Genomic DNA, 14334 nt, shown 5'->3' with positions numbered 1-14334 from the left:
AAAATACAAAGTAATCTCTTCAGTAACTTTTTGAATGTAACAATTCTGATTACCAACTGTAGTGGAATACAGTTACTAATGTTTTGTATTTTAAATACGGAATCCCGTTACATGTATTCCATCCCCATCCCTGTGGATAACTATGGTAATAGGGATTTGTCCCCCATGGGAAAAAAGTGTGCAACATTTTTTGTTTTCCATAAAGAGTGGAAGTGCATTATCTGTGTTTGGAAATCTGGGAACAGTTGCCATTGCAACCAGAGAAGGGCTGTCTTTTAGAATTCAGAAAGATCCATCAAAGGATCAAGTTATCGTCTAGGCTTTATTTCAATCATTCTAAATGTTGTGGTAAGTCTCCTAAAGGTCAAAGGTTTCCTGGATGACATAAGAGAACAGAGGCAGCAATGTGCATTGACCCTATCAAGTGCTTTCTGCAGAACACCACACGTCTGTTCTTCAACCGGAACTGCGGTGGCTGCAGCCATAATAATAAGCCCATTGATCACTGTTTTCACCTCCCAGACAAAGCCATCCCTCAAAGTCATGAGAGATTACCCAGCTGTGCCACAACATTTTTCTTAAAGCTTATGAATCATCACAATGGAAATATTATGGCTGCTTTCCATTTCTACCAAACTTCCATGATTTAAAAGCATAATGTTTCACAGAAGTTCTGTGAAGTTTATTTAGGTTTGTAGTGAGCTTGTGGCGAAAGATTTGACTCAAGAACAATTCATAAGACCAAACAAATTTCTCTAAATATATTGCCTTCTCTTGATAGGTTATGTCATCTAGGTTTGTCAACCTTTGGCCAAATGTTCTAATATACTCCTTAGAGTTACAGTAGATGGTCATTGTAAACCAGCTCATTCCCTTGACCCAACACACATCACCTTGAATAACTCTGTGGCTTTATGTTTGTGCAAGTGGGCCCTCTGCTGTTCATCTGGTTATATTCTTGCACCCATATCTCGGTGTCTGCTCCATACATGCCAATCTCAACTCTTTTTATTCTCCTTTCACAGGGTGCAACAGGACCAGATGGACCAGTTGGGGAGAAAGGGTTGACAGGAATCAAGGTAAAATGTTTATCTTCATCATGTAGAGTGATTCTTTGTAGATCTAAGGCACTGCAAAAAATATCTTGCAATGGTTACACTGAATATGACATGCCTTATATGGCTTTTTGTTATTGATGTCCTGTATATATGGAGTGTGGCAGGGCGGAGTGCGGGGCCGGGTCATGATCCTACACACCCGGTCCCGTATGAGGCTAATCAAGCCTCCCGAGAGGGATAAAGGTCGACTGCAGAGGATCGTGCGGGAGAGAGAGATAGTTTATGGACATGTCCATCATGTGTGTGTTTGTGTCCTTGTTTTAAGTTTCTCATTAAAATATTATTTATATCGTCAAGCCGGTTCTCGCCTCCTCCTTTCCATTGATCCCTTTACATGGAGGTTTTTATATTATAACATTATTGGATTCTTTTAATTATATTTGTCATTATTACAAGGCAGTTAGGAGCTAGCATGCATGTGAAAGATTTGACCTTGACACCTTTACAGACCATTGGCTAAGCAAATCTTAAATTCAGTATAAAAAGGGCCTTAAATTTAATCCTGCTATCTCTGATTCTATTCTCATGAGTTTATGTCAAAAACAACAAAAATATATCTGAAAGTTGAATGAAGCCATGCCGCTTTTAGGGGAATTTTGAAAGCAACACTGTGGTACTCTCTTGTGAGATGAGGAACATAGTTTTCTCAATGCTGGCATGCACTGCACTTTCCCTACCACAGAACAAAACAACATGTGAAACACATCAAAGTATCACAATACAACTTTTTTTTATCTCTGTACAACATTGGCAATGTGTTGCATTAAAAGTTTTAGTTTGATCAAACAGTATAAAGATTGTTTCATTCTCCTTTAAAATTTGATAAGTAATTCTCAAAGGAAAACTGATGATGTACCACTGAATAGATGGTGATGACAAATGGGTTCTTTCTCCTCTCTCTAGGGTCCTGATGGCCCTCCAGGAAAACAAGGTTTCACTGGCCAAATGGTATATTTATGTTTTGTTTTGATCTTTTTTGGTTAAAAATTTCCTCTACTTTCCTATCTACTTGAAACCACCAGTCTGATAATGCTGCAGACTGGACAGAGCTATTGAGTTTTTTGAGGTTAGCTGATGCTCTTACATTTTGAGAACGTGCCAAGAATCTGTTTGCCCTTATTGAATACTGATACACATACTACAGAACAGATAATAAAAGAACAACAGAAGAGAAGTTCTAGCTTTGTTTGGTAATGCTCTTATAGCTATATAAATTACAGGCGATATAGATTGTATATAGCCTACTGTATTTCTGCTCTCCTTCATAAATGGAACACTTGGATAATTCTTCTCTATTCTGTATTAGGGTAAAATTGGTGAAACTGGTGAAACTGGAGCAACTGGATTTCCAGTGAGTAATTTAAAGTAACTTATCTCAATATAAGCATAATCACAGTTTAATGTCCACAAAACCCTGAAGAACCTTTCTATTTCTAGGGTGTTCAAGGACCAACTGGGCCCCCTGGATCAAAGGGAATTTTAGGTGAACCTGTAAGTTTCGCCTCTTGAGAGTTTGCCACTTTGTTGGTTACGGATGAGTATGCATTGTTTTCCTGAAGTGACAGTAGTTCAATTTGATCACAGAATACGTAGTCAACATGAAACAGCATATGCAACCCAGTTTACTGTACTTCCATACTGCAATGTATTACCGAATAAAACAAGATATCCAATTAGAAAAATGTAGGGCGAGAAAAGTGGGCATTTATCAGAAGGGTGCCGGAGCTGAATGTGCGTTTACTAAAAAAATGTCTAATAGTTTCTATTGCATCTCATGGTCCTCGCTGCCAAGGTGACAAAAACGAGAAAGTTTGTTTTTTGGAAAGATTTTATTTCAAAATATGAAATCAAATCTTTTTTGATCACAATTGAGACACGTCTGTTCCAGCCTACATAGGCAGCTGTCTTCTATGCAGCACCCTTACTGAAATGATGCCTCATAAGAGAGCAAATAATAATAATAATGCTCGTCACGAGCAGTATACGCAAGATTCGACCCTTTTCAAATATCAGGGTTGGAGAGTGGAAGTAGATGCAAAGTATGGTAAACTTGAATGGCGGTGAATGGGAGACCATAGAAAATTATATTTTTCCTTACCCGTTGGCTCCAACAGCAAAAGAAAAAAACAATTACGCTTTCACAGTTTTATAAAAGAAGATACAAATATTGAGCACTGGATAACATCAGTAAGAACAAAGAAATAGGTTAAATTTTCTGTCACTCCCTCAGCAGCTGTGTTAGAATCTCATCGCAGCTGTGGTAACAGATTTTTTAAAACGCATCCCAGGGTAATATAATACAAAGTACAATTTTATACATTTACACAAAATAGTGTTATAATTAATATTTTTACTGTACTAAATCATAAACTGACCATAATATGTCATTGGAGAATTAGGAAACATGCTAAGTTGAAATACTGTCTTCTCTGATAACAATGCTACAGCCAGTATATTCCACTTTGACATTTCCATTCCGTGACGGAATTTCTGAGTTTATGTTTTGGCCTGTGTAGGATATTTGGTATGCAACATTTAGAAGTGAGCTTTAAATTGCCCTCATTCTCACACCATTATATGTAAGGATATTGGGTATGCTAAATTTAGAAGGGAATTTGGGGTCTTGAAGTATGTGAGCTATGAACTAAATTAAACTGTCCTTATTGTACATTATTAGGTAATGAAATGTATAATGGAATTAGTCACGTTCGACAACCATTATAAATTAGATAAATGAGATTAAACTAGATTATTTGTCTGTATAAATTCTCCACCATTAAAATTGTGATACAACGTTTCATTGTATCACAATTTCTACTGTAAGGAATTAGCTTTAATAAGTGAATTATGATTAATTCACTTATTGGTGTGATATTCTCATGGCTTATTGAAAATAATATCACACATATTTAGGTACAGCTTTGAAGCAAAATCTTTTAGAAACAGGGATGAGATTATTTATCAAAATATACCACAGTCACGTCATTTTTGAACACAGACAAACTTTATTACTTTTCTAAACATAAATCTAATCGAACACATATATACATAATACAGGTTGGTGAAAAGTGAAAGAATGTAAAATAAAGGATCGGTACAGTGAAAATTAACTTTATGAAGTCTGTTGACAATACCTTAAGAACCATTTATCCATCTTTGAGTCTACATTGATTTGCTATCGGATTACCCATATTATTGAATTAATACACCAGCACTTTGAGAACAATAATGAAGATGTACTTGTGTGTCTTTGGTGTTTCCTTGCATTCTTTGTGTTGCTTGGTTCTTGGTCGAAAGTTCGTTCCGTCGATGTTTTGATCTCTGTATGATTGAATTTATTGTCTGGATGAATGATGAGGTTGGCTTTGAAAAAAGGCCGTAGAGAGTGATGAGCTTTCTCGGACGTCGTGTCCAGAGCTTTCTTGGAACTCACATGGCGAGGACCAGATACGGCATCAGCCAGTTTTGCCGGGGCTTCAGCCCCAAATGTTTTGAATGTGGCCCCGAATGTATTTTGAAATGTTGACTGATAAATATGAAACTGGACAATAGCCTATGTAAACCCCCGTAATCATAAGTTGCCTTATTTCATTGTGCTTTGGCTTTGCACATACTCCATACAGCCTTTAAAAATAGACATAGGTCTTAAAAATAATCTAGCCTATAGAATAAGTTTCTTTGCTGTCGGTAGCCTATGGGCTACTCCGTTTCTTCCTCTCTGTTGAATATGCAGCAGGTAGGGGAGGAGTTGACATCAACTAATGTTACTTATTGGCGAGTTAACAGCAGTTAGCAGGAAAGACAGCAAAAATGAAGCAAATGAGGCTATGGGGATTTTTCCGAAAGAAGTCAGTGGGTAGCCAGGAACAATAGTTTTATCACACTGCACTTGTAATGAGAGCCAGCAGGTAGATAGCTGTGCAGTGTGTAAACCTCACTTTCCTGACCTCAGGAGGTGCACTAGCGACTGACGCTATAGGCTGGAGCCTTTAGCCTCCTTCTTAGTGCATATGCCTCTCATGTTGGAGACATCGGTTCGAATCCCGTTCGGAGTGTACTTTTCTTGTTTATCAGGTGTTGTTTTCTCTAAGGATAACCAATAAGCAATAAATTAAACAAAATTCAAGAATCGTGATAGATCTTAGAGCAATCCCACTGATCTGCTCTTCTTAATACATTTTCTTCAATGGTATTGGTCTACAATTTGAAATATGTAGCACTTGATGAATTAGTTGTTCCAAGGTTCCTCCATGTCGCAAGTAGGGTATGAGTTTGCGACGTGATGCTAGTCCTTGTTGTGTATTTGTGAGGCATACATGCTAGTTAAAGCCTACAGAGTGAGTTATTCCATGTTCTCATGACAGCACTCTTACCATAGTATGCCGGGAAAGAGAATAAGATCCAAGTGCTGCGACTGTTGTATTTCCTTTGACAGTGTGCCAGAAAACTGCCACTCCCCAGTACAAATAACAGACCTTGTTGCAGCTGCGCGAAGCCCACCAGCTCTAATTGACTAAGTTGTACAGGACGACTGCCCCCTGGGGGTCAGTCATGGAAGAACCCCTGTGCCAAATCATTGTGTTTCCAGCCACTCCTCCGTATGGTACAGGACGCTCCGGTTTTTATGCTCAGAGGTACAGTGTCTCATCAGCAAAAATGCGATAGAACAAGTACTGAGCGACGCATAGAAAGGCTTCTGTAGCCATTACTTTCTGGTCACCAAGACAGAGATCAATGAGGTGCATTGCAGTTCAACAGGCAGGACATTTTGGTGAGGTTCGGTGGAGTCCATTCTAAGTCCAATGTTCAGGCAGTGGCATATGAAGTATCAGATCTCTTACAGTTGGAGTTGGCATTTGTTCATCCTCTAAAGTCCATCATAAAATACTGAATCAGAAGACTGATGTCTGACTAGTACCGGCTGTAGTTTGTCATTATCACTCAGTGACACGTAGCAGTGGAGTCCAACCCCAAGCAGGAATGGAGCTGGATCTGGCCGGGATATGAATCCCGAGGTTGAGACAGGGAAATAAATATAATGATATTAGTAGGTTAATAATAATCTAATATTAGGAGATGCCATTCAATTTATTGCAGAGTTATAGATTATGAGAAATGTTTCTTAGAAATGTTTCTGGTTCTGGCAGACCTAACTAAAGCAGCCTAATTGCCAGTTGATGGATAAATAAGGTGTATGCTTTGCTAAATAAATGAGTCTTTTGTCTAGACTTAAACTGAGTGTGTCTGCATCCTGAACAGTGTTAGGGAGAATATTCCATATTTTTAACTTTTGTTGATTTTGATATTCTAGGAACTATGAACAGGACAAAATTGTGTGATCTAAATGAATGTGAATTGAATATAGCATGACAGAAGGTCACTTACGTAATGTGGAGCAAGACTATTCAAAGCTTTGTATGTAGTTAACAGAATTTTTAAATTAACATGAAATTTATCAGGTAGCCAATGTAACGCCGATAAAATGGTGATAATATGATCATATTTCTTGGTACTAGTCAGCACTCTGGCTGCTGCATTTTGAAACAATTGATGTTTATTTATTGAACTTGCAGTACATCCTCCCAGTAATGCATTACAATAATCTAGTCTTGAGGTTGTGAACACATTAATTTGTTTTTTTCGGCATCAGCAACAGAGAGCAAGTGTTGTAACTTAACAATATTTCTGAGGTGGAAGAATGCTTTTCTACAAACATTGGAAATTAGAATTTCAAAGGACAGATTGTTTTCAGATATAACACCTAAGTTCTTCACTGTAGAAGACGACGTAACAGTACGTCTGTCGAGAGTCAAATTATAGTTAGCGGCTCATTTTTAGAGGATTTTGGTCCAATAATTAGTACCTCTGTTTTGACGGAATTGAGTAGAAGGAAATTTCTGGCCATCCAATCTTTGATTTAAATGATATCACACATTTTGTTGGGTTTAGAAGAAACATAAAGTTGGGTATTGCGGCATAACATTGGAAATGTATTCCATGATTCCTGATAATATCTCCCATGGAAAGCATATATAAGGAGAAAAGCAAAGGCCCTAAAACTGATCCCTGTGGCACTCCATGCTTAACTTTTGTTTGATTTGACAATTCCTCGTTTACACATACAAAGTGGTAGCATTCTATTAAATAAGACCTAAACCATGCTTGTGCAAGTCCACAAATGCCAACGTAATTCCCCAGGCTATTCAAGAAACTGAATAGCCTGTTGTGAACTATGGTGTCAAATGCAGCACTAAGATCTAAAAGCACTAGAAGAAAAATGCAGCTGCGATCAGATGATAAGAGCAAGTAATTTGTATCTCTGATAATCGCAGTGTGATGGGGCTTAAATCCTGACTGAAATTGTCCATATTTACCATTTCTCTGTAGAAATTAACATAGTTGGGAGGAAACTGCATTTTCTAGTATTTTCAACATAAATAGGAGATTTGAAATTGGTCTATAATTAGCTAATTCTCAATGATCACGCTGTGGCTTCTTAATAACATAGCTTATATAAGATGGCGCCGATTATGGCTGCTGCGTTGCGAGCTCTGTTACAACACTGCAGTTTATTGTTTGTTTTGTTTACAGTTCTTTGTTTTTTGTCTTGGATGTTGTCTGCCTTATTGTTTACGACAGACAAACGCTTTTGGACATTGGTTCTACAATTACACATCGAAAACCGGACTTCAAATTCCTTAATGCCGACCCACTGTTTACAAACACGCCGGCGGAGCCCTTTGTCTGGGCTGCTCGGCCGCGGTAAATCACTCAATCTACACCACGCTAAGGGAATTCACAGCGGTCATCATCACAGCTGTGTACATCCCCCCACAAGCCGACACAGACCGGGCACTCAGGGAACTGTATGGGAGTATAAGTGAGCAGGAAACCGCGCACCCTGAGGCTGCATTGTTGCCGGGGACTTTAACAAAGCCAACTTCAAAACAATTGCTCCAAAATACCACCAACACATAAAGTTCAACACACGAGGGGACCGGGTTTTAGATCATTGTTACTCTCCTTTCCGGGAAGGCTACAAATCCCTCCCCCGCCCCCCATTTGGCAAATCGGACCATTCTTCCGTTCTACTTCTACCTGCTTACAGGCAGAAACTAAAACGGGAAGCACCCACCCTCAGAACGATCCAGTGCTGGTCAGACCAATCAGACTCTGCGCTACAAGACTGTTTTGATCACGCGGACTGGGAGATGTTCCGGTCCGCCTCTGATGACAACATCGAGGTTTACGCTGACAGCGTAACGTGTTTCATCAGGAAGTGCGTAGAGGACGTTGTTCCGACCAAAACTATACGGATATACCCCAACCAGAAACCATGGGTTAACCGCAATGTTCACGGACTACAAACGGAATAAAGTTTCCGCCATGAACACCGCTGCATCTCTCCCGGACGAACTTAATACATTTTATGCTCGTTTTGAGGACAATAACACCGCCCTCGCGGAGAGAGTATTCGCGGCTGACGCTACAGAGGTTGGTTCACTCTCCGTCTCTGTTGTGGATGTAATCCGATCCTTCTGACGGGTGAACATCCGTAAAGCCGCGGGTCCAGACGGCATTCCGGGCCGCGTCATTAGAGCGTGCGCGAATCAACTGGCTGGTGTTTTTACGGACATTTTCAATCTGTCCCTCTCCCTGTCTGTAGTCCGCACATGCTTCAAAACAACAACCATTGTGCCTGTTCCGAAGCAAGCTATAATCACTTGCTTAAATGAATGGCGTCCTGTTGCTCTGACCCCCATCATCAGCAAATGCTTCGAGAGGTTAATCAGAGATTACATCTGCTCTGTTCTGCCCCCTCTTTGGACCCATTGCAGTTTGCCTACCGCAACAACCGCTCCACCAATGATGCCATTGCATCTACAATACACACTGCTCTCTCCCATCTGGAAAAAAGGAACACATATGTGAGAATGCTGTTTGTAGACTACAGCTCAGCATTCAACACCATAGTGCCCTCCAAGCTTGATGAGAAACTCCGGGCTCTGGGCTTAAACAGCTCGCTGTGCAGCTGGATCCAGGATTTCCTGTCAGGCAGATGTCAGGTAGTTAGAATGGGCAGCAACACCTCCTCATCACTGACCCTCAACACTGGAGCCCCGCAGGGCTGTGTTCTCAGCCCACTCCTGTATTCCCTGTACACACATGACTGTGTGGCAACACATAGCTCCAATGCCATCATTAAGTTTGCTGATGATACGACGGTGGTAGGTCTGATCACTGACAATGATGAAAGAGCCTACAGACAGGAGGTGCACACTCTGACACGCTGGTGTCAAGAGCACAACCTCTCCCTCAACGTCAGTAAAACCAAGGAGCTTGTTGTGGACTTCAGGAAGAAAGACGGAGAACACAGCCCCATCACCATCAATGGAGCACCGGTGGAGAGAGTTAGCAGCTTCAAGTTCCTCGGTGTCCACATTACTGAGGAACTCACATGGTCCGTCCACACTGAGGCCGTTGTGAAGAAGGCTCACCAGCGCCTCTTCTTCCTGAGACGGCTGAGGAAGTTTGGAATGAACCACCACATCCACACACGGTTCTACACCAGCACTGTAGAGAGCATCCTGACTGGCTGCATCACCACCTGGTACGGCAATAGCACCGCGCACAACTGCAAAGCCCTGCAAAGGGTGGTGCGAACTGCTAGGAACATCATCGGAGGTGAGCTTCCCTCCCTCCAGGACATATATACCAGGCGGTGTGTGAAAAAAGCTTGGAGGATCATCAGAGACTCCAGCCACCCGAGTCATGGTCTGTTCTCACTGATACCATCAGGCAGGCGGTATCGCAGCATCAGGACCCGCACCAGCCGACTACATGATAGCTTTTTCCCCCAAGCAATCAGACTGTTGAACACTTCATATATCAGGATCAATAATTAGCACTGCACTTTATTAATCTATAATCTCACACTGGATTGTCAACATATTATCCTCAATATACTACTTCATATATATATATATATATATATATATAATATATTCCTTGCTTATTGTATTGTATATTGTGTATTCTATATTGTGTGTATTGTATATAATTATTGTGTTGTGTAAGTATGTGTACATTTGATATGTAAATTGTGTTGTGTAAGTATGTTGTTTATTGTAATTGGTATATGTCTCGTCACTGTCATGACTGCTATGTTGCTCGGAACTGCACACAAGAATTTCACCTACTGTTGCACTTGTGTACATGGTAGTGTGACAATAAAGTGATTTGATTTGATTTGATTTGATAAGCAGTTAGATAACTGCCATTTTAAAGTTTCTTAAGACATGTCCTAAGGATTGCAAGGAGTTAATAATATTAAGAAGAGGTTCGGAGATTACAGGGAATACCTCTTTTAAGAGCTTAGTTGCATTGGATCTAACATACTTGTTGTGACTTTAGATTTTTTGACAAGTTTCGTTAGCTCTTCATGATCTATGACAGCGAAGGATTGAAGTTGCTCATGAGGAAAATTATGAGACACTGTTTTCTGAGGTGCTGTGACTTTTGATTGCATAATTTCAATTTTATTTCTGATGAAGTCATTACTATTGTTCTACGACGGAATATCTGGTTCAGTCAAGGCTTTATTCCTAATCAATTTAGCCACAGTACTGAATAAACACCTAGGATTGTTGTGGTTATTTCCTATGAGCAGCTGCGGGCCGTGCATTTAAAGTCTAGGCCTTCAGTGTGATTCATGCCATGAAGAAAACACAGTTTCACAATGAATAAGACACTCTATGCCTTTTGGCATAGATGCCTTACTGTACATTACAGTATATTGCAGCTAACTAGTAATACCAATTGACATTTTAAAAACACATCCACGCACGAAACCCAGAACTTGAAACGACACTTAATGCTCAAGCAAGCCTAATTTTAACTGTAGTGTGACTGTTTTGTGAAATGAACGTCAATTCTAAAATCATAATTTTTCATATGAATCTACCAAGGAAATATTATACCTGGAAAAATCTATCTAATAATATTTTCAATTTAAATGTTGCTTGCAATAAATTTTGTTTCATCAGGGTACACGGTTATGATGTGTTCCGTTTAAGTTGGATGTGGGATATTCCTATTTGATATCTCCGAACATAAATGCATTCCATTCCCCAATATTCGGAACCACAACGCTCCTGTTAGCTTAGCAGTGTTTGACTCTCATTAGAGATGTCTCCTGGCAACCCAACTGATAAACAATGCTGCAGCGCTTGTATTTGTGCTTCAGTGTCCAATTATCTAAAGAGATTATAATGTTTTATACACCTGTTTGTGCAGGCATTTGTTAAACAAGCTTTAATGTCATTTTAAGAGATCTCCTAACAAGGCAGTTCAGGTCAGTCACTTTTAATGTTTTCCACAATGTCACACAGACAGCTTCAATGACATACAACACAGCACTGAGCCTTCAGCTTCACACATATATCAAAATATCCGTTCTTAGTGGTCATTTATCTACACCACATCTCATATCTGTCTGTCTTTCTCTTGGAGGCTCTGTGGCTGCTCTCCTATGCCGCTCTCCCCGTGCTCACTGAAATTAGAGACAGGTGTTAGACATAATTTAGCTCAGGTGCAAGCGCCCTTACCGCTTCCTCTCCCGGACGGGCGCTTGACCACGCCCCCGCTGCCACAATCATGTAATGTGGAAACAAACTCATTTAGCGATATTGCATAATAAAGTGAATGTTTATCACTTACTTTGTAAATCTCCATGAGTGTCCACATGTTTGTGTGACATCATGCCCCTGCATCTCGACAAAATCGGAGATGAGAATTTCTGCCCAAGCCTACAAGTTTGTAATTCTGACTTAAAAATGCATTCCATTGACCTTTCCTAGTAGGAAGTTGTGTTATCTGACATTCCGAGTTGAATGTAATGCAGCACTACTTTTTAAAACTTGATCTGACACTGAATGCTCAAGCAGCCACTTAGAAAACTCCTTATGTTGCTATAAGAATTCAAAAAGCACTTACCAAATTACTTGAAGAGAAAATCAGTCCTCCTTTCCTGTTTAATTTATTAAGCAGTCATGCAGAATATTAATAATTTGCACTGTTGAGGGATTCTGAAGAAATTCTGAAGGCCTGAGTGGGAGATCAGACTCATGCGCTGCTCATTCGGGCATGCGATTTGTGAAACAGTTGTCACACTTTGCTTATAAGCATCAAGGAATACATTCTAACTGGAAAAACTTTTCATTTTTCTCTATTTGTTTGTAGATTAATTAAGAGTGGAAAGTGATTAAAAATGAAGGCAAAAAGGTGATTTGAGAATGAAATGATGAAAAATATTTATTTATTTGGCATATTAAGCCAGCAGAGAAGGCTTTGCTGTCCCTGAGAATTCGCCACTGTCTACTCTACTGTAGTATTCTTCCACTTTCACTCCATTTCAGCTGCTCTTGAGAGCGTAAGTGTGATTATTGTACCATGTTCTGGAAGATGATTCTGGAAGATTTTTAGTGAAGCTATCTTTAGTGGTTGAAAGAATAGTTCTACCTGAACGATAGCGTGGTGTAGATTGAGTGACATTAGCAGATCGCAGCAAACAATAGACGAGGCAATTATCTGAGATGTCATCACTCTCTATATTTCTATAGTATCAACATCAACTCCATATTACAGAATTAAATCTAGCATATGATTATGGCAATTAGTCCTGTCACATTTTGTCGGACTTCAAGAGAGTTGAGAATAATGCTAATCCCAATGTGTCATTTTCATTAACTATGTGAATGTTGAAGTCACCAACAATTAAAGTTCTATCTACAGTAAATACTAGATCTGATAGAAAATCTGCAAATTCAACAAGGAAACCAGAGTAAGGCCTGGGTGATCTATATACTGTAGCAAGGGCAAAAGACGACAGAGATTTTTTATTTGTATTTGACAGTCACTTTTTTTTTCTCCTAATTTGGAATGCCCAAGTCTCAATATGCTTTTAAATCCTCGTGGACGCGTAGTGATTCACCTCAATCTGGGTGGCAGAGGACCCAATCTGGGAGGCTTCACACCATCGACCGCAGCATTCACGCTCAACTCCCCACGTGTCCCACTGAGAACTAACCACATTATAGCGACCACGAGGAGGGTTACCCCATGTTTCTCTACCCTCCCTAGCAACCAGGCCAATTTGGTTGCTTAGGAGACGTGGCTGGAGTCACTCAGCACACCCTGGGATTCAAACTAGCGAACTACAGGGGTGATAGCCAGAGTCTTTACCACTGAGCTACCCAGGCCCCCTTTAACATCAGTAACACCAAAAACTTCACTGTAAATTGTAACAACTCCTCCTCGTCAACCCTTTAGATGAGGCTCATGTTTATAACAATAACCTGGGGGAGTTTGCTCTAAACTAATATATTAATCTGGTTTAAGCCAGGTTTCAGTCAAGCAGAGCACATCCTAACTATGATCTGTAATAATTTCATTTACAATTAGTGCTTTGGTTGAAAGAGATCTAATGTTTAGTAGCCCTACCTTTGCATGATGATTATCTTCAATTATATATTTTTCAAGATTGACCTTAATCAAATTTTTTATTTAATGAGGGTTTTGTGTTTGGTAGTTCGGGAACAGACACAGCCTCTATATGAGATCTAGGTGATACAGTCATTATGTGTTATAGTTTATGTGACCTGTGTGACGTCTCTAGGCAGCTAGCAGATGTTCGGTTTAACCAGTTTGTCTGCTTCCTGACCTGGGCCCGAGTTAGTCAAATACTATCACAATTAACAAATTACATGAGAGGAGAGCAGCACCTTCCCTGTTGGGATGGAGTCTGTCTCTCTTTAGCAGGTCAGGTGTACTCCAAATACTCTTCCAATTGTCTATAAATCCTATGCTATTCTCCGGACACCACTCCAGCTGTTCAGTGACACTAATCTACTATAAACCTCATCACCACGAGGAGCAGGGAGGGGGCTAGAGCATATTACAGTGTCTGACATAGATTCTGCTAGTTCACACACCTCTTTAACATTATCTCTAGTGATCTCCGACTGGACATCATTAGTGCCAACATGAATAACAATTTAATAAAATCTACATTCAGCATTAGCCTGCTAATTATAAACTTAACATGAGCTGATGCCATGACTTACCGCAATTGTTTGTTGTTGTTGTTGTTATGGTTGTTCTTTAGCTGCAAGGGTTTGAGATTGATTTGGTTCGATGTTGTTCCTGGTCAGCAGAG

The 14334-nt window shown here is 40.0% G+C and overlaps 1 protein-coding gene across 2 annotated transcripts in view; it reads left to right on the top strand.

The window, feature by feature from the left end:
- col27a1b (collagen, type XXVII, alpha 1b) overlaps nt 1–14334 on the top strand; it is a 128111-nt gene that overhangs the window by 88076 nt on the left and 25701 nt on the right. For both annotated transcript variants that reach the window (XR_007968540.1, XM_052103630.1), the window contains exons 29-32: nt 1026–1079; nt 2022–2066; nt 2425–2469; nt 2556–2609. Coding sequence is in view for 1 of the 2 variants with exons in the window: in XM_052103630.1 (XP_051959590.1) it covers nt 1026–1079; nt 2022–2066; nt 2425–2469; nt 2556–2609 (198 nt within the window). In the remaining variant the exon portion in view is untranslated. The remainder of the gene's footprint in view (nt 1–1025; nt 1080–2021; nt 2067–2424; nt 2470–2555; nt 2610–14334) is intronic.

The sequence above is a fragment of the Xyrauchen texanus genome, chromosome 3 (assembly GCF_025860055.1).
Source record: "Xyrauchen texanus isolate HMW12.3.18 chromosome 3, RBS_HiC_50CHRs, whole genome shotgun sequence".
Classification (NCBI taxonomy): domain Eukaryota; kingdom Metazoa; phylum Chordata; class Actinopteri; order Cypriniformes; family Catostomidae; genus Xyrauchen; species Xyrauchen texanus.
Note: the sequence above shows the minus strand (reverse complement) of the source record. Positions and strands in the feature narration are given on the sequence as shown.